The 23,247-nt window shown below is 52.5% G+C and overlaps 1 protein-coding gene across 1 annotated transcript in view; it reads left to right on the top strand.

Annotated features, from left to right (window-relative positions):
* The first annotated feature begins 17,190 nt into the window (after nucleotides 1-17,190).
* ythdf2 (YTH N6-methyladenosine RNA binding protein F2) overlaps nucleotides 17,191-23,247 on the top strand; it is a 34,967-nt gene continuing 28,910 nt past the window's right edge. The window contains exons 1-3 of the mRNA XM_072501027.1: nucleotides 17,191-17,627; nucleotides 17,802-17,826; nucleotides 20,469-20,548. Of these exons, the coding sequence (XP_072357128.1) occupies nucleotides 17,601-17,627; nucleotides 17,802-17,826; nucleotides 20,469-20,548 (132 nt within the window). The 5' untranslated portion in view covers nucleotides 17,191-17,600. The remainder of the gene's footprint in view (nucleotides 17,628-17,801; nucleotides 17,827-20,468; nucleotides 20,549-23,247) is intronic.

Here is a 23,247-nt window from a genome sequence, read left to right as displayed (position 1 = left end):
CTCTCTACCTCATGGTGATAGTGCTCACTGGCTTGTGCACTCTTACTATCTCAGTAGCTGTGTCCTGTAGAGAGAGAGAGTCTTAATGCCCTGTGTGCTTTATAGTGGTGGTGTCCTGTCTGGTGATTGTTATGTGTCGTGTGTGTTCATTGGTTATTCTGTGTGTCAATCACCGCCTGTCTGCATCTCATTATATGCATGAGTGGATATTATGACAGTAGACACAATGGTAACGCTGGACTCGCCAGGAGGAGACAAGTGTGGCTACATAGACGGAGGGCTTGTAGAAAAGGTCGGTACCCAGCTGAACGAAACGCAATGGAAATGGGGGAAGAACTGCGTGTGGAGATAGGGGGAGGACTCTGGACTGATGCGCTGCACAGGATCAACTTCACCTCCTCTTGTACAGGGCTAAGCCTGCTGCAACTCAAGGTGGTGCACAGAGCGCACCTAACCAAGACGCGGAAGAGTGAATTCTTCCCAGAGGTGGAGGACAAGTGCGAGCGGTGTTAGGGGGGCCCGGCCAACCACACCCACATGATCAGGTCCTGCCCCAGACTCAATGGGTTCTGGACAGCATTCTCTGAGGCTATGTCAAGCGCCATGGGGTAAAGGTGGAGTAGTGCCCATTTGTGGCAGTCTTCAAGGTGTCAGAGCTCCCAGAGCTCTGCACAGGGAAAGGAACGGACATCCTGGCCTTTGTCTCCCTGATCACACGACAGAAACTTCTGCAAGGATGGAAGTTGGCAGCATCACCCAGAACCTCGGAGTGGCTCTCAGACCTGGCTGAATTTATGAAGTAGGAGAAAATAAAATTCTCAATCAGAGGATCTGAGGAGAGATTCTACAACTCGTGGAAAAATTTACTAATCTCTTTGAATACCCTTTTGGAACTTGTAACTGTGGGGGACGGGGACGGGAGGGGTCAGCAGACTGGAAGGGGAGGGCACAAGGGGAAGGGAGGGAGAACAGCTGGGGGGAACGTACGCAAGACAGAAGAGAAATGGGGAGGCAGGCCCTACACCTGAAGGGGCACAGGCCCCTCCCACATGTAAAAGACTGGAGAGACAGAGCACCCGATTCATCCTCTGTAATTGATGGTTTAATATGACGCCTTCCGTCCATTAGATAATACATTCTCTTTACTATGCACACCATTATAAATAAGGTAATGCTATTATTGGGATCGTGGTCACAGATACTGTGGTAATCTGTGATACTATGTTGTTCTACTATGTCTTGTGAGGGGAGACCACACCAGCGCCTACTGACAGCTCAGCTGCTGGCATGGAGGTGCGAAGACATCCGTCATGCAGCAAGACCGTAAGAAGGTGAGGTGGGGATCTCCCCAGATACCTCCAACCCCATCGGCCTGGAGAACCCCGCCTCCCGGAACACAGGCTCAGGGGTCACTTGCCCCATGGGTGCTGCACCTCATCCGGGCCCATTGACGCCTCAGTGCCAGGTACTGGGCCCTGCACCGCTTCAGCACAGGTCAGCGAGGAGGGGGTTTCCTCGTGGCAGGCCACCCCCGACAAGTGGCCCCACTTCTTGGAGGGGGGGTTGAAAAACATTGTGACACCCTCCCCCCCCGGTGCAGAGAGGCTGATGCCCTTCCCCCGCATGAAAACTGAAAAAGAGAAACATATATTCACCCCTGAGCTGTTGCAGCTTCCCGAGCAGGATGCCTTGGGGTCAGGTGCGAGCATGACCCCCAAAGGCTTGTTCTACCCGGTGCAGTTTTACAGCCCCGAGGTGTTCATTTTCACCACGCCAGAGGGCTGCGGCAGCTGCCTGACCTCAGCGTCATTGGGCGGTGTTGTCATAGAGAGCGCCCCCCCTCCCCCTCCACCGCAACCTCTGACGCCGATTGCCTCAATCTCCATTCCAGAGCTTTTCCCGGAATTGTTCCCGGATCTGTCCGGTGGACCAGTGTGACAAGAGGAGCGAAGGTCTGAGCCACCGCCTGCCTCTGGCCTGATACTCCAAGAGGAGCTTGTGAGGAACCCGTCTGTTGATGATCGGGGGGTGGGATCGAGGCAGAGCCAGGACTGGTTGGTGGGTCCGTGCCGTCCGCCACATTGAACTCGGTCCCAGACGGTAGCTGCCTGGAGGAGGATGTCAGTTCAGTGGGGATCACGGGGGGAGGATTTTGAGTCCATCTGTAGCGAGGCAGTCAACTCCCTCGTTCCCCAGGGGAACTCCGTGATTTTCTACAGACAAACCGCAGTCGCTGAGACCGAGTGCAGCTAGCCCTCAACCGGTGGTCGGATTGGCGCTGCTCATTAAGTCTTCCCATGCCAATGCTAAAGAGGCGGGGCGCCAACGCCTCTGAGGAGCGCTACTGAAATCTTTCCTCATCCGACTTCAGAGGGAAATGGAGGGGCGCCCGGTCATCTGCTCCCTCCGAGCACTAAAACGGTGACGGTTGAGTTGGCCCCTTTCTGCTGACCTGGAGGTGACCATAGCTAGCCTTTACATTAACGGCAGCAGGGACACAGGTTCCAGAACTTCCCGGTCCTTCGGGATGGGAAGTATGCAGCGTGCTTCCTGCAAGAAACACACATTACTCCGGGAGACAAAGCCACATGGCTCCTGGAGTGGCGAGGGGGGGGGTCTACATGAGTCACCTAACCTTACGTTTAGGCGGGTGGCTATCTTGTAGGCACCACATTTTCACGCCGGAGATCTTGGGGGTCAAGGATCCAGTGCCAGGCCGGTTGCTGCACCTGTCGGTACACGAGGGGGTTGAGGTATTTCACTTTGTGAATGTCTACGCTCCCCAAGCTGGCCGGCAGCAGACAAATTTCTTTGAGCAAGTGTCCACTCATCCTGGGGGAGATTTTAATTGCACCCTCGGCACAAAGGACCGCCTCTGCACCCAATGCAGCTCTTGTGCGGTGGTGAAGTTATAGAATCTGGTCGGGTTCTTTGACCCGTGGACGTCTGGCGGATTCTCCATCCTGACTCCAGCATCTTCACCTTTGTGAGGCCAGAGGTCGGAGCGTCCAGAAACGACCACCTTCAAATTTCAAAGGCTTACCTGCCCTGCATCCCAACAATCTCTGTGCGGCAGGTGTCGTGCTCAGACCACTGTCTGGTGTGGCCGGGGCTTGCCCTGTCTCGCGCTCAGTCGAGGTCCGCATACTGGCACTTTAACAACCTGCTGCTGGAGGGCAAGAGGTTCCTGGGCTCGTTTCGGCACTTCTGGACCGGCTGGAGAAGGAACCAGGGAGTCTTCCCCTCCTTGAGGCTATGGTGGGACGTGGGCAAGATTCACGTGTATATCTCCTAGAAATCCAGTGTCTAGGGGTTGGAGAAAGAGGTGCTTGACCTGGACCCAGCCCTGCAGTTGATGTACAGAGAGAAGGGAGCGCTGCGGGACCTTCAACTTGTTGGGTCCCACGGTGCATACGTGAAGTCGCGGATCCAGATCCTCACGGACATGGACCGCAGCTCCTCCTTCTTCTACCCGCTGGAAAAAGGGCGCTGGGTCCGTCAGCAGCTCCTTATGCTACTGCTCGACAACGGGTCCCTCGTCTCGGATCTGGAGGAAGTCACGTCCCCAAATCGAAGCTTCCACGGTGCCTTCTTCTCCCTAGATCCGTCCAGCGAACATACTTGCAGAGTTTGGTTGGAGGACCTACCGCAGGTCAGCCCATAGGTGCTGGGAGGCTTGATGCCCCTATAAGCCTGGAGGAGCTGACCGGTGCCCTCAACAATCTTTCCAGGGACAAAACTCAGGGCAGGATGGTCTGATCTTGGAGTTCTGCAGGGCATTTGGGACATCCTGGAAAGTGACTACCTGGGAGCCCTAGAGGAAAGTAGCGCGATCGGGACATGCCCCTCTCGTGGCGCAGGGCCAGCATTATCCTGCTGCCAAAGAGGGGGGATGTCCACCACTTTAACAATTGGGACCGGTCTCCCCCCTCAGCACGGACTACAACATATTTGTCAAGGCGATGTGTTCGCGCCTTGGCACCGTGCTGGACCACATGACCCACCCTGACCAGTCCTACACGGTACCGGGCTGCACGATGTATGACAAGATTGTCTGGTTCAGGACCTGGGCCAAGTGTTCCGGATTCCTGGTCAGTCCATGGCAGGCGGACCCCTCTCAGAGGAGCTCAGGCCTTTCATCTGGAGCAGGACCAGCCTCCTGTACTTGGGAATCCATGTTTGCCAGGCTGAGGAATCCCAGTCAGCTAACTGTCAGGAGCTAGAGACCAAGGCCACCGCTCGCTTGAGACGCTGGACAGGACTGCTCCGAGTGCTGCCTTACAGGGGTCGGGTTCTCATCAAAAAGCAGCTGATAGCCTCCACGTTGTGGTATTGGCTGGTCATTTTGACCCCTCCCCCTGACTTTGTCACAAAACTCCAGAGAATGCACTTCTGATGGCGACCATGGAGTGTGCAGTCGCATGTTTGGCGGTTCCCACTCAAGGTGGATTTTTCGGTCCTTTCCCCGCCCAAAGGGTGAAGTATTTGAGTGCAAGAGGTGCAGGAGTGCCTGGGAAGGTTTTACTCCTCTGGTGTGGCTCGTGGATGGATCCAGGAAATAGAAGTAGAGCAAGAAAGAAAGAGCTACTGGAACAGGAGTCTTCATGGTCTGGCACAGGATAAATGGCAGAGGGCAAGGCGGCTGTGCCTGCCTGCCCAGTGTTCTTAACTGAAAGTTCTGCCAGCAGAGGAAAGGGGGGGGGGTTTGGGAGGCAGAGGGAATTTTCATACTTCTCCCATGTGCACTGGGTGTACTCCCTGATTTTTTTTTTGTGTTAGACAAGGCACTGGTCGACTCTGAGTATTTGGCGATTGTGGTTTCCGACCACTTGCCGCTCTGGGTGGATTTGCATGTGGCCCGCTGAGGGAGGGGGCAGCGCCCACAGTGGATACTGGATATGGGGTTGTTGGCAGTGGAGGAGGTGTGCGAGCGGGTGCGGTCTGCCATTCGGGGGGTTGTGGAGCTAAACGACACCGGGGCGGTCAGCTGCCATGCTGTGGGAGGCACTCAAAGTGGTGGCCAGGGGGTAGTTTATCCCAATTCAGGCCCATAGGAAGAAAGCCTAGCTTTCCGGATTCCTGGTCAGTCCATGGCAGGCGGACCCCTCTCAGAGGAGCTCAGGCCTTTCATCTGGAGCAGGACCAGCCTCCTGTACTTGGGAATCCATGTTTGCCAGGCTGAGGAATCCCAGTCAGCTAACACTCAGAGTGGGCAGAGATGGCAAGGCTGGTGGACGAGAATTTGAGGGTAGACAGGAGGCATTTGGAGGTTCTGGAGGCAGGGCTGTTGAATGAGAAGCAGAGGCTGCAGATAGAGTTTGGCTTAGTGTCAACGGGGAAGGCACTGGGTCAGTTATATGAGTACGGGGAGAAGGTGAGCAGATGTTGGCCCACCAGTTGAGGAAGCAAGAGGCAGCGAGGGAGATTGGTAGAGTGAGGGATGATAAGGACATAGAACATAGAACAATACAGCACAGAACAGGCCCTTCGGCCCACGATGTTGTGCCGAACCTTTGTCCTAGATTAATCATAGATTATCATTGAATTTACAGTGCAGAAGGAGGCCATTCGGCCCATTGAGTCTGCACCGGCTCTTGGAAAGAGCACCCAAAGTCAACACCTCCACCCAACACTAAGGGCAATTTTGGACACTAAGGGCAATTTATTATGGCCAATCCACCTAACCTTCACATCTTTGGACTGTGGGAGGAAACCGGAGCACCCGGAGGAAACACACGCAGACACGGGGAGGATGTGCAGACTCCGCACAGACAGTGACCCAAGCCGGAATCGAACCTGGGACCCTGGAGCTGTGAAGCAATTATGCTATCCACAATGCTACCGTGCTGCCCTTAAGAACAAATAAATCTACACTACATAATTTTACCGTAATCCATGTACCTATCCAATAGCTGCTTGAAGGTCCCAAATGTTTCCGACTCAACTACTTCCACAGGCAGTGCATTCCATGCCCCCACTACTCTCTGGGTAAAGAACCTACCTCTGACATCCCCCCTATATCTTCCACCATTCACCTTAAATTTATGTCCCCTTGTAATGGTTTGTTCCACCTGGGGGAAAAGTCTCTGACTGTCTACTCTATCTATTCCCCTGATCATCTTATAAACCTCTATCAAGTCGCCCCTCATCCTTCTCCGTTCTAATGAGAAAAGGCCTAGCACCCTCAACCTTTCCTCGTAAGACCTACTCTCCATTCCAGGCAACATCCTGGTAAATCTCCTTTGCACCTTTTCCAAAGCTTCCACATCCTTCCTAAAATGAGGCGACCAGAACTGTACACAGTACTCCAAATGTGGCCTTACCAACGTTTTGTACAGCTGCATCATCATCTCACGGCTCTTAAATTCAATCCCTCTGTTAATGAACGCTAGCACACCATAGGCCTTCTTCACAGCTCTATCCACTTGAGTGGCAACTTTCAAAGATGTATGAACATAGACCCCAAGATCGCTCTGCTCCTCCACATTGCCAAGAACTCTACCGTTAACCCTGTATTCCGCATTCATATTTGTCCTTCCAAAATGGACAACCTCACACTTTTCAGGGTTAAACTCCACCTGCCACTTCTCAGCCCAGTCCCCGATCGAGCTCCTCCTCTCCTTGACATGGCGGTGTTGGATCAGTAGGGCGTGTTTGAGCTGTTCTAAAGAAGTCTATACAAGTCTGAGCCCTGGCTGGTGGGGCGGGGGTTTGGGTGGCTGGAGTTTCCCAAGGCGAGGAGGAGCTCGATCGGGGACTGGGAGCCCCAGTTGGGTTGAGGGAGGTGGTGGGCAGTTTGGGGCAATGCAGGCAGGCAGGGGCAAAGCCCTGGGGCTGGACAGGATCCCAGTGGTATTTTATAAAATGTTTGGGATGGGGGTGCATCTGGGTCCACTGTTGGTGAGGACGTATATGAAGTAAGGGAGAGGGGGGAGCTCCCCCCTACATTGTCTCAGGCTTCCATCTCCCTGATATTAAATAATGGACGAGGATCTGGAGCAGTGTGGGTTGTACTGCCTGGTATTGTTACTGAATGTAGACGCCAAGATGTTGGGGAAGGTGTTGGCTTCGCGAATCGAGGACTGTATCCCGGGGTGATAGGCGAGGATCAAACGGGTTTTGTGAAGGGGAGGCAGTTGGCAATGAACGTGAGGAGGTTGCTTTATGTAACCATGATCCCTTCAGAGGGGCAGTAGGTAGATGTTGTGATGGACATGGTGAAGGCATTTGATCGGGTGGTGTTGGAGTATCTGCTGGATGTGTTGGGGTGATTTGGGTTCAGACAGGAGTTTGTGGACTAGGTTCGGTTGCTGTACAAGGCGCCGGTCGCAAGTGTGAGGACGAACTGTGTGAGTTTGGGTTATGTTGGGCTGCATCGGGGTATGAGGCATGGGTGCGCGCTCTGCCCGTTGCTTTTCGCCTTGGAAATAGAGCTGCTGGCAATGGCACTTAGGGCGTCGAGGGACTGAGCAGCTGGCGGGGGGGGGGGGAGGGGGTCGAGCACACAGTCTCATTATATGCGAATGACCTGTTGTTATATATCGCAGACCCGTTGGGCAGTATCGGGGACATTATGGGGATTTTGGAGGAGTTTGGCCGGTTCCCCGGGGACAAATTGAATATGTGATTGAGACTAAAGGGCCGCAGAGGAGGTTGAGGGAGCTGCCGTTCAGGGTGGTGGGGGTGAGCTTTAGATACTTGGGCATCCAGGTGACTCGGGGTTGGGTGCAGCTACCCAAGTTGAACCTAGCTCGGGTGGTGGAGCAGATGAAAGAGAACTTTAGGAGGTGGGATGCACTGGAGGGATGGGTGCAGACAGTAAAAATTATAGTCCTGCCAAGGTTACGTTTTGTGTTTCAGAACCTCCCAATTTTCGTCCTGAAATCGTTTTTCAAGAAGGTTAATGCTCTGATATCTGGGTTTGTGCGGGCAGGGAAGACCCCGTGGGTTCGGAGGGTTTTTCTGGAGCGGGGGCTGCGCTTCTGAACATGATGAACTACTACTGGCCGGTGAATATCATTATAGTTAGGAAATGTGTCGGGGGGAGGGGTTGGCGTGAGCTCGGATGGAGGCGGCATCGTGCAGGGAAACGGCTTTGAGGGCTTTGTTATCAGTGCCTCTGCTGTTCCGCCGGTCAGGTACTCCGTGAGCCCAGTGGTGGTGTCGGCTAAGGGTGTGGGGACAGTGGAGGCAGCACTTGGGGCTGGAGGGTGCCTTGGTGTGGGCACCGATCTGCGATAACCATAGGTTTGCGCCGGGGGGGGGGTTAGATGCAATGTTTTGGGGTGGCGGCAGGCAGGGATTGAGCGATTTGGTGATCTGTTCATAGGGGGCAAATTTGCAAAGTTGGAGGACATGGAGGAAGAGTACGAGCTGGCCAGGTGGATTGGGTTCAGGAACCTGCAAGTCTGAGATTTTGTGAGGAGAGAGATGCCATCCCTCCCTGGGCTGCTGCCCCTGGGATTGCAGGACCCGGAGCTGTCGAGGGATGAGATAGGGGAGAGAAAGGTGTCTGAGGTCTACAAGGTGTTGATGGGTTTGGAGGGGACCCTGCTGATGGATATAAAACACAAGTGGGAGAACGAGCTGGGAGGGGATTTGGGGGCCAAGATGTGGGCTGAGGCCCTGCAGAGGGTGAATGCGTCCTCGTCATGTGCGAGGCTAAGCCTCATTCAGCACAAGGTAATACACTGTAGCACAGTGGTTAGCACTGTTACTTCACAGCACCAGGGTCCTCGGTTCGATTCTGGCTTAGGTCACTGTCTATGCGGAGTCTGCACGTTCTCCCTGTGTCTGCGTGAGTTTCCTCCGGGTGCTCCGGTTTCCTCCCACAAGTCCTGAAAGACGTGCTTGTTAAGTGAATTAGACATTCTGAATTCTCCCTCAGTGTATCCGAACTGGCGCCAGAATGTGGCGACTAGGGGCTTTTCACAGTAACTTCATTGCAGTGTTAATGTAAGCCTACTTGTGACAATAATAAAGATTATTATTAGTACATATGATGGCAGTAAGGATGAGTAGGTTCTTTGAGGGGTCAGAGGATAGGTGTGGGTGGTGCATGGGGAGGCCTGCGAATCACATCCACATGTTCTGGGCGTGTCCAAGGTTGAAGGGGTTCTAAGCAGGGGTTTGCGGATGTAATGTCCGAGGTGCTGGGGCTGGAGGTGGTCCCGAGTCCAGAGGTGGCGATATTTGGGGTTTTGCGTATCCCGGGGCTGAGGGAGGCTGCTGTCTTGGCCTTTGCCTCCCTGATAGCCCGGAGACGGATCTTGCTTGTGTGGCGGGACTCGGAGCCAACAAAAGCGAGATAGTCGGAGAGTGACCTGGTGGAATTCCTGAGGCTGGAGAAGTTCAAGTTCGTCTTGAGCGGGTCGGCGGATGGGTTCACCCGGAGGTGGAAGGAGTTTATTGATTTCTTTAAGGAACTTTAAGGGGTCAGCGCGGCGGGGGTGGGGTGGGGTGGGGTTAATGGGGGAAGGGGTAAGGGAGTTAAAATGGGGAAGGTAGGATGGGAAAAGTGGGCGGTATTAGGGGAGCAGGGGGGAGTGGGTGGTGGTGGTTTATAATGTTTGGTTGTTCTTCTGCTTTTGTTTGTTTATATGCAAATGCCTTGAATACATTTTTTTTTAAAGTTCCAGAGAATGCTTGTGGAGTTCTTCTGGGAAAAAGATACTGCGCTGGGATGCTGCTGAGATTCTGCATCTCCTGCTTAGGGAGGGCGACCAGGCACTGGTATGTCTTTGCACCCAGATGGCAGCTTTCCGCTTTCAGATCCTGCATTACCTTTACGTTGAGCCCCTTCCACGTTGGTGTGCCCTGGTGACACATTTCTTCCGCCAGGTGCACGGCCTGAACTATGGCGTGCAGCTCCTGTTCATAGATCTGCAGGGTGTCCGTTACCCTGTGCAGGCACTGCCCACCTCCAGACCTTCTCAAAGTCTGGAGCATGGTCGCTTCGCACCGCAGCTCTCCCCTGTCAGGAGTGGTGGCTGTCGTCAGGGAGCCACTAGTCAGGAATCCGCACCTCCACCAAGACCATTCTGAGTGGCTGGCAGAGGAGCGAGCTGTGGCTGCCGGGGTGACCAGGATAGGGGGCGTGCTGGATGGTGGAGGAGTGGGCTGGATGACACCCCACGAGTTAGCCCAACGGGCGGCGGTGGATGTCCAACTTGTGGCCAATGCCATCCGAGACCTCGAAACGGTCGCGCTCAGATCCAATGTCACTCGTGGTCTGGAGGACACGGTGTGCGGTGGTATGATGTCTGAGCGAAACTCAACTTGGACAGAATTCCACATTGGCCCCAGGCCGCGAAACTTCGCTCAGGTGCTGGGGCCCCACAATCCTTGTTGCCTCACGGAAATGCCCTCCGTGCCTTTTCGCACTACGTGGAGGGGTTTCCTGTATGTGCTGCAGCTGCACACCCTTCACGTCCTTACCCTCGCCCGTTGCCCGGATATGTCATGGTGTGCCTTCATGCCATCCGGTGGCTGAGGTCCCCACTGGATGTCTCTCTATGGAGGAGTCCTCCCCCTCGATCTTGGACATAGGGTGTTGCATACAGCAGTGCCATACAATCACTGATTGCACCAGTTCACGGACCCGAAGAAGCCTGACATTTTTGCGGCCTTATAGAGTCCGTGGACCATGTCTATGTTACGTGTTTGATACCAATCAATCCAGTCGAAAAGGTAGTTAACAAGAACTGTGGTTTTAATCAGCTAGAATCTGCCCACCAGCAGCTTCTCCCGCACTGAGAGGCTGTCCCGGATCGATGGGTTATATACCTTCTCAGAGGGGCGGAGCCACAGGCGGAGCCAACAACAACATCAACACAACAACAGTAACAGTGAGTAAATACAATAATATACACAACAGCTGTGAGTAAATACAATAATATATACAACAGCCATACGTGGCTCACCACATCACCCCCTGTTAAAAAATAGTCTGGCGGTGGTGAAGTAGACTCACAGGTTCAGTCTCACAGGAGGGTGTATTGTCCGCTGTGAACGTCGCAGTGTAGGCGCTGGCGTCGAGATCACAACAGGGTCCCGGACAGGGTGATGGCGCAGGGGCGGTTCTAATTGACCCCGGATGAGTTGATGGGGTAGATGGGGAGGTAGAAGGAAGCGGTGAGGTGATGGTGGGCGCAGGTGTACCAGTTGATTGGGTAGATGGGGAGGTAGAAGTAAGCGGTGAGGTGATGGTGGGCGCATGCGTCAAGTATGCGTACTGAGGGTTCGCATGGAGGAAGTGAACCCTCTCGACCTCAGGTGCTTCCGGAAGAGTACCAGCCCAGGAGTCGTGAGCCAGGTAGGAAGCAAGACCCCGGAGATTGACGTCCTAGGAAAGACAAATAGATGGTCGGAGGTGTCTCGTTTGTGGCAGTAGACAACAGTGGCCGGATGGATTGGAGCGCGTCAGGGAGGACCTCCTGCCAGTGGGCGACTGGGAGACTTCTAGGCCGTAGGGCCAGAAGGACGGCTTTCCAGACCAGAGCATTCTCCCTCTCCACCTGCCCGTTTCCCCTGGGGTTGTAGCTGGTAGTCCTGCTCGAGGCAATGCCCTTACTGAGCAGGTACTGACGCAGCTCAGCGCTCATGAATGAGGATCCCCGATCGCTGTGAATATAAGTGGGGAAACCGAACAGGGTGAAGATGCTGCGCAGGGCCTTGATGACTGTGGCAGAGGTCATGTCAGGGCATGGGAAGGCGAAAGGAAAACGTGAGTACTCATCAACAACGTTGAGAAAGTACACATTACGATCAATGGAGGGGAATGGCCCTTTGAAATCCATACTGAGGCGTTCAAAAGGGCGGGGGGCCTTCACCAGGTGGGCCTTGTCTGGTCGATAGAAGTGCGGCTTGCACGCCGCACAGACTTGGCAGTCCCTGATCATGGCCTTGACCTCCTCTGTGGAGTAGGGCAGGTTGTGGGCCTTGACAAAGTGGAGAAGCCGGATGACCCCTGGGTGACAGAGGGCGTTGTGGATAGCCCATAACCGGTCAGCCTGCGCTTTGGCGCAGGTGCCACGGGACAGGGCATCTGGGGGCTCATTGAGCTTCCCAGGACGATACAAGATGTCGTAGTTACAGGTGGAGAGCTCGATCCTCCACTGCAAAATCTTGTCGTTCTTAATTTTGCCCCGCTGCATGTTGTTGAACATGAAGGTAACCGACCGTTGGTCTGTGAGGAGAGTAAATCTGCCGGCCAGGTAATGCCTCCAGTGCCGCACAGCTTCCACAATGGCGTGCGCCTTCTTTTCAACAGAGGAGTGTCAAATTTCAGAGGCATGGAGGGTACGGGAAAAATAGGCGACAGGCCTCCCTGCCTGGTTAAGAGTGGCTGCCAGGGCAAAGTCAGACGCATCGCTTTCCACCTGGAACGGGATGGATTCGTCCACGGCGTGCATCGTGGCCTTGGCAATTTTGGATCTGATGCGGTTGAAGGCCAGGCGGGCCTCAGCCGTCAGGGGAAAAGTGATGGACTTAATGAGTGGGCGGGCTTTGTCTGTGTAGTTGGGGACCCACTGGGCATAATAGAAGAAACCCAAGCACCTTTTCAGGGCCTTGGGGCAGTGGGGGAGGGAGAGTTGCAGGAGGAGGCGCATGCGTTCGGGGTCAGGCCCTACGACTCCGTTTTCCACGACATAGCCGAGGATGGCTAGCCGGGTTGTGCGGAAAACGCATTTCTCCTTATTATATGTCAAATTAAGGAGTCGGGCAATGCGGAGGAATTTTTGAAGGTTGGCGTCGTGGTCCTGCAGGTCATGGACAGATGGTAACATTATCCAAGTACGGCAATGTGGCCCGCAGCCCGTACTGGTCGACCATTCGGTCCATCGTTCGTTGGAAGACTGAAACCCCGTTGGTGACGCCAAAGGGGACCCTGAGGAAATGGAAGAGATGGCCATCTGCCTCAAAGGCAGTGTATTGGCGGTCCTCCCGCCGGATAGGGAGCTGGTGGTACGCAGACTTCAAGTCCATTGTAAAGGACTTCCGGTTGCGGCTATGCGGAGCTAAGCCGCACATTCGGCGGCTCCCGCTAAAACTGATTTTTGGGCTCTCCAGAGGAGCCCCAACGGCAATTTTTTCGACGACTTCCAGTGTGGGAAGGGGATAGCAAGGTACCCCCAATATAGTATATGGAGTGGACCAGGAGTGGAGCGGTCAAAAGAGCGTTTTTGGAGCAGCGAAAAGTGCGAGGGAGAAAAAACAAGATGGCGGCGGGCGGAGATCAAGCGGCATGGGTGCAGGAGCAGCAGGAGTTTCTCAGGCGCTGCTCTGAGGAGCTGAAGAAAGAGGTGCTGGCGCCAATGCTGACGGCGATCGAGAGGTTAGTGGAGACCCAAAAGGCCCAAGGGGCGGCGATCCGGGAGGTGCGGGAAAAAGCCTCGGAGAACGAGGATGAGATCGTGGGCCTGGCGGTGAAGCTGGAGGCACACGGGGTGCTGCATAAGAGGTGGGCGGAAAGATTTGAGGACCTGGAGAACAGGTCGAGGAGGAAGAATCTTCGGATTCTGGGTCTCCCTGAAGGAGTGGAGGGGGCCGATGCCGGGGCATATGTGAGCACGATGCTCAACTCGCTGATGGGTGCGGAGGCCTCTCCAAGTCCCCTGGAGCTAGATGGGGCTCATCGGGTCCTGGCGAGGAGACCCAAGGCTAACGAGCCGCCAAGGGCAGTAGTGGTGAGGTTTCACCGTTTCGTGGATAGAGAGTCTTGAGATGGGCCAAGAAAGAGCGGAGCAGCAGGTGGGAGAATACGGAGATCCGAATCTATCAGGACTGGAGTGCAGAGGTGGCAAAGAAGAGAGCTGGTTTTAATCGGAAGGGGGTGAGGTTCGGAATGCTGCAGCCAGCACCATTGTGGGTCACATTTCAGGATCAACACCGCTACTTCGAAACGCCTGAGGAGGCTTGGACCTTTATACAAACTGAAAAGTTGGACTCAAACTGAGGGTTTGTGGTTGTGGGAGGGATGTCGGCTGTATACAGGGTTTTAACTATGCGTAAGGAATGTTCCACGGGTTGGGTGATGGATGGGGATGGGGGAAGAGATCTGATGGGGAGACTGTGAGAGAGTGTGGGCGCCGGGGCTGGAGGGAGGAGAGGCCCGGGGATGGGGGAATTGGGATAAGGCCGCAACAGGAGCGGCACCAGAGGGGGCGGAGCCGGCTCAGGAAAACGCGGGTTTTTTCCCGCGCTAGGGAAGGATCGGGGGGGGGGGGGGTGGAGGAGCGCACACTGATTGCTGGGGAGGAGGGGGAGGGGGGATTCTTCCCACACAGGGGAGGGTCAATGGGACAGCGGGGGAGACCATGGTCAGCAGGAGTCAGCTGACTTACGGGACTGTTACGGGGGGAGCAACAGAGCTAGATACGGATCTAGCGGGGGGGAGGGGGGTGAAATAGGGTTGCTGCTGCATTGGCCGATGGGGAACTGGAAACAGAAGAGATGGTCGGGGCGGGGAGCCCCCGTCTGGGGGAACTGGAGAGTGCGGGAGGCGCAGGCACGGGACTGGCCTAGAAAAGGAGATGGCTAGTCGGCAAGGGGGGGTGGGGGTGGGAAGCTATTACTGGCCTCAATGATCCCTTCCCTCAGGGGCCGCTGGACCTCTGACCTGACGAAGGCCTTGTCATGAGCACTGTACCATCTGCTCCGGGTGGTGACGGGCTTACAGTCTGGGGTGAGGTTCGCGAAGAGCGAGGGAGGGGCAACCTTCAGGGTCGCGAGGCTACAGACGGTGAGAGGGGGCAGAGGTCCCCCGAACTTCAGGGTTAGACTACGGAGGTTGCACTGAAAGTCTAAACCCAGTAGGAGAGGGGCACAGAGATGGGAGAGGACGTAGAGTTTGAAATTGGCGTATTCGACGCCCTGTATTGCCAGGTTGGCGGTGCAGTACCCCCGGATCGGCACGGAGTGTGATCCGGAAGCTAGGGATATGACTTGTGAGACGAGGAGGATCCGGAGAAAACAGCGCCTTACCATGTCCGGGTGGACACAGCTATCAGTGCTCCCGGAGTCGAAGGGGCAGGATGTCTCCTGCCCGTTGAGGCTGATGGCCATCATCGAGCTTTGGAGATGGCAAGGCCGGGACTGGTCAAGTTGAATGGAGCTGAGTTGATGAGTGTCGTTCTGGTCGCAAAATGGCGGCGTCGACGAAGTCGGATAAAATGGCTGCCCCCATGGATTGCACACGGCGTTTGATGTTGACGATGTCAGACAAGATGGCTGCCCCCATGGATTGCACACGGCGAGTGACGCATCAGCAGAGGGCGCTTCGGGCAGGCACGATGCCACGCTGCGGGGTCTGTGAGTCTCAGACTGGGCTTGACAGGCTTTTGGTTTTTGATTTTGATTTTTAGGCTTAGGTAGGCATACTTTAGCGTAGTGCCCCTTCTTGCCACACTTGTTACATGTGGAGTTGCGAGCCAGGCAACGCTGCCTGGGGTGCTGGTCCTGACCGCAGAAGTAACAGTATGGTCCTCCGGAGCTGGACGGCTGCCGCACGGCGCAGGAATGAGGCACGCCTGGGTCGGGTGATGGCTGCGCCTCCGACGTCCCCGAGGATGCCGCGTGGTCGGATGGGAGGCATCCGGGCTCTGGAAGGCCACTTCCAGCGAGGTAGCCAGCTTCACAGTCTCCTCGAGGTCGAGGGCCCCCTTTTCTAGAAGCTGCTGCCGGGTGTAGCTGGACCGGACACCTGCCACATAGGTGTCCCGGACCATCAGCTCCGCGTGCTCGACCGCTGTGACAGTCCTGCAGTTACAACTGCGGACGAGTACTCTCAGTTCACGTAGGTATTCAGCCAATGACTCACCCTGGCGCTGACGCCGCGCGGTCAGGAAGTGTCGAGCGAGTACCTCGTTCACCGGCCTCACGAACTGTCGTTTGAGCAGCTCCACTGCCTCAGTGTATGAGGCCGCGTCTCTGATGAGCTGGAAAATCCTGTGGCTTACCCAGGCATTGAGGAGACGCTGTTTAATTTCCTGGGAGACCTCGGCGGCGAAGGTGCTGAGGTAGGCCTCAAAGCAATTGAGCCAATGCTCAAATACTGCCGTAGCCTCCGGCGCCTGTGGGTCAAGATCGAGGCGTCTGGTTTTAAAACGGCTTCCATGTTAAAAAAATTCTAGCTGATTAAATTGATACCAATCAATCCAGTTGAAACGGTAGTTAACAAGAACTGTGGTTTTAATCAGCTAGAATGTGCCCACCAGTAGCTCCTCCCGCACTGAGAGGCTGTCCCGGATCGATGGGTTATATACCTTCTCAGAGGGGCGGAGCCAACAACAACATCAACACAACAACAGTAACAGTGAGTAAATACAATATATACAACAGCCATACATGGCTCACCACAGTGTTATAGGCTGCACTTCCTTTTGTGTTTTCTGACAAATCTTTTGTTGAAGTTTTATTTGCACTTGATGCTCCTGATCTACAGGCACCCAGTACGGACAGGGGCAGAGAACCTCCTTGTGAACCTGCTCCTGGGGCCTTGCAAAGCACGGCAATTATAGGTCCACGCATTGGGCGACCGAAGGGGTCGTCCAACCCGACTGTCTGCTCCTATCCCACGGCTACATTCGCGGTTGGGTGACCCTCGAAAGAGTGCATGCGGTGTCCACGGGCACCATCAACAAGGCCTTCCATGCGGCATCCACGGGCACCATCAACAAGGCCTTCCATGCCTAGTGGGCACGGCAGGGATTAGAGTGCTTTATTGTCCCTTTAATTGCACTCTCATTTGATGTTTTTAAGTTTCCGTTTACCTTTGTTACGTTCGGGCATTGCCCCGAACAGGAGCAGCCCTGGCTGCTTTGCCCCTCGGTCTGTGTCCTTTCTTCTATTTGGTTGACCTCAAGAGTGTCCAATCCACCTAACCTGCACATCTTTGGGCATCCTTCTACGGATCTCCGTTCTGTTTTAATCACAAATTTCCAGCACCCGCAGTATTTTGCTTTTATTTGAGATGCCTTGCGAGACACCCCGTGGCACATGTACAAATCCTGTCGGGGGGGATGCTGAAGGCAGTCTGGTTTTTTTTGGGCTGGGAAGGGGGCCTTGTCTGGAGGGTAGTCCTCCCGGACGGCAGGCGGCGCTGCGGCAGGAGGCGCGCTGGAGTTGGGGCCGCTCTGATCCGAAGGGGGAGGGTTTGGGATGCGCGGGCGGGCGGCGCTCTTGTAGCTGGGTTTCCGCTGCGGCCCATGTGAGCGGCTCGGCCATTGTGTGAGGGAGGGAGGGAGATAGATAAATAGTGAGCGAGCGGCACCGGAGCCGAGCGGGGCGTCAGAAGCGAGTGGTCGGCCCAGTTTTATTTTTAACACAATAAACCCAATCCTTCCCCTCCCTCCAGCGCGGATCGAGCCACCGGGGGCCAGTCTGCTCGGTCGGTCAGAGAGAGAAAAAAAAACCCTCAGCCGCGCGGCGGCCTCCCGTACCCCCCCTTTCCTCCTCCGTTCAGTCAGCGAGTTGTTGCAAGGCCGCTGAAGCCTAGCCCACAGCCTCGGGACCCGCTCTTATTTCCCCCCCCCCCCCTCCCCCTTCCCCAATCCCCTCCCTCCCCCCACCCCCCCCATCCGACCTCGGTTCATGAAGAAATGTCGGCCACCAGCGTCCTGGACCAGGTGAGGATCTGAAACCAGCCCCAGTTTGTGGATTATTTCGCCCCCTCCCACCGCTATCCCTTCCCTTGACACAAGGGAGCGGGTTTAGGCCGCAGCCTTGGCACTCGATTAATGATCTTTCCTTTTTTTTTTAAACCGCTCTCTCCCTCTCCGCTCGAAAACCGAATGGCGCAGAGACCGAAAGGCCAAGGAAATAAAGGTAAGAAAATGCGGCCTCTCCCCCCCTCCCTGCAGCTTCGGGTTGTCCGCTGGTGTTTTATTTTAAAATGGTGGCTCGGTCGCTGGGGGGGGGGGGCGAGTGGGACTTTATTTAGAATCCATTCCCCTCGTCGCTGCTTCGGATCTGTTGAGGGAGGTTTCCTGTGTTTAGGGGAAGGAAAGCAGCACGGGCCTCACAACCTGGGGCTCGAGTAAGGGCCAAGTCGCCATTGTACGTTGAGTTTTAACCGCCTCGACCCTGATTTTCTTTCTCCACCCTCCCAAGGGTGGGAACGGGAAATCTGCCATGAGAATTTAATTTTGTACAAAGATCTCCGATATAAAATGCACATTCCCCCCCATGAACAGGAAGAATGACTAATGCATTTCATTGACATCTTCATTGTAGATTGTATTTTTACAACAAAACAATTGCCTTGTTGCTCGTAACTTGTACTTTCGGAGGTTTTCGAGTTTTCAATTTGTCAAAGCATGTACATTTAACACCAGAGCAGAGTTTTTAAGTACAATTAAACACATTTATAGTTGCAAGACACTCCTTGAATGGGGGGGAGGGGAGAACATTTCACCATTTTTGTTGAATGAGTTTGATGTGTTGCAATCGAATTTTTACACTGCAATTGCCGATTTAAAAACAGAGCCTCTACGTAAATTTTGTAGATTATTTTAAACTTTCTGCTGTTTGAAAGATTTGCTTTTTTAAATCTGTAATTCTTTGGCATAATTATGCTGCAAATGTTTTGTAGAGTTCAGTTGTGAATTGATACCTTTGGTATTTTAAATAGCCAACCGACGATCATTGCTATTGTGCTTTCCCCCTCCCAAGTCCTGGGGCTGCATGCCCTTTGTTTCCACTCTGTTAAAAGTCTTCCCATTCTTCGCTTTTGTTTTCATGTGGCCCTTTTCTAGCAAGAAGCCACGGACATGTCAATACCCATTAATTTGGAGAAGGCTCATTCATATCCAGTTTTAGAGGTGCAAAGTATTTTGATGTAGCTCTGGGAAAAATAAATAACCACTGTTTGCAGTGACAATGCTGCCCTTAATCATAGATATATGGCAACCAATCATTACCTGATGCAGAATGCTCATTTGAATGGTAATTGATTTTCCAGCCATACAAAATGTGTCCCCTGCCCATCACAAGTTCATTACTTTAGTGTTAAATCACCCTAACCCCTCTAGACAATTTCCAACATTCCCTTTCTGTGAGGCCATTCCAAAAGCATTCATCTTTTGCTTGTGCATTGCTGTACTAAAATGCTATTGGGTCATGATCTTCCAGTTTAAATAAACACAGTAAATGAGGAAACTTAATGTAGAAGCAGATCTCAATGGCCTTCATTCATGTGGTGAATTAAAGTAAAAGGCCTTTTGGATTGACCAAGTCACATTATTCAACTTGTCTGATAAATGAATTTGGGATCCAGTCTGTGGAAAAATCCTTCTGGATTCTCAGCTAGCTTTGCTGTTTGAACTATAAACACTTGAACAGCACACACACACGTGCTTCTATTGCTGTACATTCTATGTTTGTACAGGCATGTTGGTCGTAAAACATTCTGTTTAATACAGGGCTTTCTGGAGTCACTGGCTTACTTAAAAGAGATAATTTACTAGTCCTGATTAAAATTGTCGTGTGCTTAGTGTGATTTTAGAATGTGTATTGTGCTGTGCCTGGGTATGCTCTGCAAGATTCCTAAACTGTGCTGACTCACTGGGATACCATTTCAATTGGCTGGCCCCTGTGTGCTAGTCTGGATGTTAAACATGCTGTTCGACAGGAAGGGCCATCACTATTGGATGAAATCCTCAATATAACTAATACCATAGTTGAGCACTTTCCAGCAGGTGTGATTGAATAGTGATCAGGGGCAGTAACTGTGAATGATTCAATGCTTTGTCGCCCTGGGCTGCTTTGGAACCTCTCACTTGCATTCTGGCATAGATTGGAACTTTCAGGTGTCTGACTAGACAACACACAAGGTGGTGCATTTATCAGCTGACTTAGTGAAGAGTTGTGCTCATTGCATTTTCTTTCTTGAAATCTGCAGTTGATGTTGTAAAAGCAGCTGTGTAATGGCACCCTCCGTTTTACCACAACCAGTAAGCTGTGTTTATTTAAAGAGCTGGTTGAGGCTATTATTACTGAAAAATACCTGGGTTTTGTGATTGAGAATATACAGTTTAAAAAAAACATGTGATGAGAAAGCCAAGCTGCTATTCATAGGCCTTGAGCTTGTTATCAGAAATGTTGTATCTTTGAAGGGCTGCACCATGTGCTTGTCTGGCCTACTAAGTAAATACACTGCATGGTGAGCCAGTGAGTCATGCTGACCAGACCCCTGGTTGGATGTGCTGGAGTAGGTGTCTGATTCCCTACTTGCTGAGTTGCTATCTAGACTTATGACTTCATGAGAGGATACAACTGGAGGGCCAGCAAAAGAGTATTAAAAAAAAAAAGTCATGGTTTTGCCTTAATCTAATTCTATTTCAGCTCTTGATTACCAGATTCAGCTTTCATTTCATATTTTGAGGCCACCACTATTGATGGGTAACTGCTGTAATGGCCTAATAGGATTTCCAGTTTTCACTAAATCTTTTCCTCCAATTTCATTATAGTGCAAAATGGAGCTGTTCATCAAAAGGATGCACTAAACGACGATGACTTTGAGCCTTATTTGAGCACTCAGACCAGGCAGGTGAGTGTGCAAGAATTGTTTCGCAATTTATGGAGTGAGAGTTGAGGAAATGGATAATGTTCTATCAGTTTTAAATATGAAGTGCTGGAGGTTGTGATGGCAATGAAGGGAGCAGTTCCATATGCTTACAAAATAAAGTGGTGTCTTTGCGTTAATTGTAAATTCAGTTTGTTGCATGGACCAGTTTCCTTAAGTTGGTTGGGAATTTGTTCGGGCAAGTTAGGTCAGAGATTTTTAGGAATCATTTGCAGCAGCCATGTGCATTTGAATATTCGTTCTGGAGTTGAAGAATTTATACTGTCTGGGCATATTGTTCCTGGATTTGGGCAGCACGGTAGCATTGTGGATAGCACAATTGCTTCACAGCTCCAGGGTCCCAGGTTCGATTCCGGCTTGGGTCACTGTCTGTGCGGAGTCTGCACATCCTTCCCGTGTGTGCGTGGGTTTCCTCTGGGTGCTCCGGTTTCCTCCCACAGTCCAAAGATGTGCAGGTTAGGTGGATTGGCCATGATAAATTGCATTTCGTATCCAAAATTGCCCTTAGTGTTGGGTGGGGTTACTGGGTTATGGGGATAGGGTGGAAGTGTGGACCTTGGGTAGGGTGCTCTTTCCAAGAGCCAGTGCAGACTCGATGGGCCGAATGGCCTCCTTCTGCACTGTAAATTCTATGATTTGTTGTTGGGGGTATTAGAGATAAATCTATCCTGTATTCTCGCCATTTCCTCTTCTTCCAACATCTCATCCGCTGCCTCCTCTAGATTCTCATTTCTGCAGTTAAGTACCTAAAATTGGAAACATTATTTCCTGTGAATTGGAGGGAAAAAAGCCTAGGTACAAATAACAGTATACAATTGCAAAATGGGGGCTATTTTCCATAGCGTGTCAATCCAATTTTTCACGAAATGATATCCAATGTTTCTCCTTGTAAGTGTTTACTCCTGGCAAGTCCGAAGTGGTTTATCCTGGTTCTTCAGGCTGTGACCCCTGGTTCTGGACGCACCCATCATTGGTACCATCTTCCCTGCATCTACCCTGTCTCGTCCTGTTAGAATTTTATAAGTCTCGATGAGACCCCCCCCCCCCCCTCATTCTTCTGAACTCCAGCGATTTTGCGATCTTTAGTGTTGTGATGACAGGCACTGTGCTTTTAGCTACCCTTTTAACCAAACTTTGCATTACAGGCACTGAGTAAAGCAGGTTGTTGCTGACTAATATCATGATGGAGCCTGAGTTTCTGTTTGACGTCCTTTCATATACTGTAGATCTCACTGGTTAGTTTTTGGGATGAGGACGTCTGGCTGATTTGGACTTAAGGCCAATAGCTATGATCTTGAGTGAGACACTAATGTTCACCTGAGCTGGGAAGCTTGACACTTCCTCCATTATAACCTGCAGAAAATAGTTCAATTTACCAAATATTATAAATTGAGCATATTTCAAACTTGGATCTTTTGTGGGTTCTTTACAGCAATTAGCAACAATACCATTTATGTGGCGTCTTAATATTTCACCAGGATTTCTGCGCTTTGCAACCAATTACATAGAATCCCTACAGAGCAAAAGGAGGCCATTGAATCTGTACCGGAAAGAGTACCCTACTTAAGCACTTGCCTCCACCCCGTCCCCGTAACCCAGTCACCACACAACCTTTTGGGCACCAAGGGGCACTTTAGCATGGCCAATCCATTAAAAAAAAATGTATTTTTTATTCTCCTCGTTCACATTTTCTCCCAAATTTACACCCAACAATAATCAGTAACGAATGTAATGTCAATCTCCATATCAATAACAATGATCCCATCCTCCCACCAAACCCCAAACATTAGCCCACGTGTGAACATAAACAAATGACAAAAAGGAATCGAGAATCACCCATAGTCACCGTTGACACATACAGTCGTCGTCGTCTCCCCCCCCCCCCCCCCCAATATTCGATGCAAACCAATTTTTGAAAGTGCATAATGAATAACGCCCATGAATTGTAAAAACCCTCAGTCCTTCCCCTCGGTTCAAATTTGACCTTTTCAAGCGTCAAGTATTCCAGCAGGTCCCCCCGCCACGCCAGGGAACAGGATGGAGAGGTTGATCTCTACCCTAACAGGATCTGCCTTCGGGCGATCAACGAGGCGAAGGCTACAGCATCTCTGCGCCTGGGTCCAGTTTCACGTGCACCACTTTAGAGATTACTCTAAAATTCTCCTTCCAGTAATCCTCCAGTTTTGGACTGGACCAAAACATATGAACGTGGTTTGCGGGGCCTGCGCAACATTCACACGCACCTTCTACCCCCTCAAATAGCCGGCTCATCCTCGCCCTTGTAAGGTGTGCTTCATACACCACCTTCAGCTGTATTAGCCCCAACCTCGCACACAAGGTGGAGGTGTTCACCCTCCAGAGCACCTCACACCAGAACCCCTCCTCCATACCCACTCCCAACTCTTCCTCCCACTTGGCCTTGATCCCTTCTAGTGCCACCTTCTCCTCCAAAATAGCCCCGTAAACCGGCGACACTACCCCATTCTCCAGTCCCCCTGGCGTCAGCACCTCTTCCAGCAATGTGGAGGCCGACTCCACCGGGAAGCTCTGTATCTCCTTTCTGGCAAAGTCTCAAACCTGCATGTATCTAAATATTTCCCCCTGCTCCAGCTCATACTTCGCTCTCAGCTCCTTCAATCCTGCAAACCAAGAACCAAGGCACC

The sequence above is a fragment of the Scyliorhinus torazame genome, chromosome 1, assembly GCF_047496885.1.
Source record: "Scyliorhinus torazame isolate Kashiwa2021f chromosome 1, sScyTor2.1, whole genome shotgun sequence".
In the NCBI taxonomy this organism is placed as follows: domain Eukaryota; kingdom Metazoa; phylum Chordata; class Chondrichthyes; order Carcharhiniformes; family Scyliorhinidae; genus Scyliorhinus; species Scyliorhinus torazame.
Note: the sequence above shows the minus strand (reverse complement) of the source record. Positions and strands in the feature narration are given on the sequence as shown.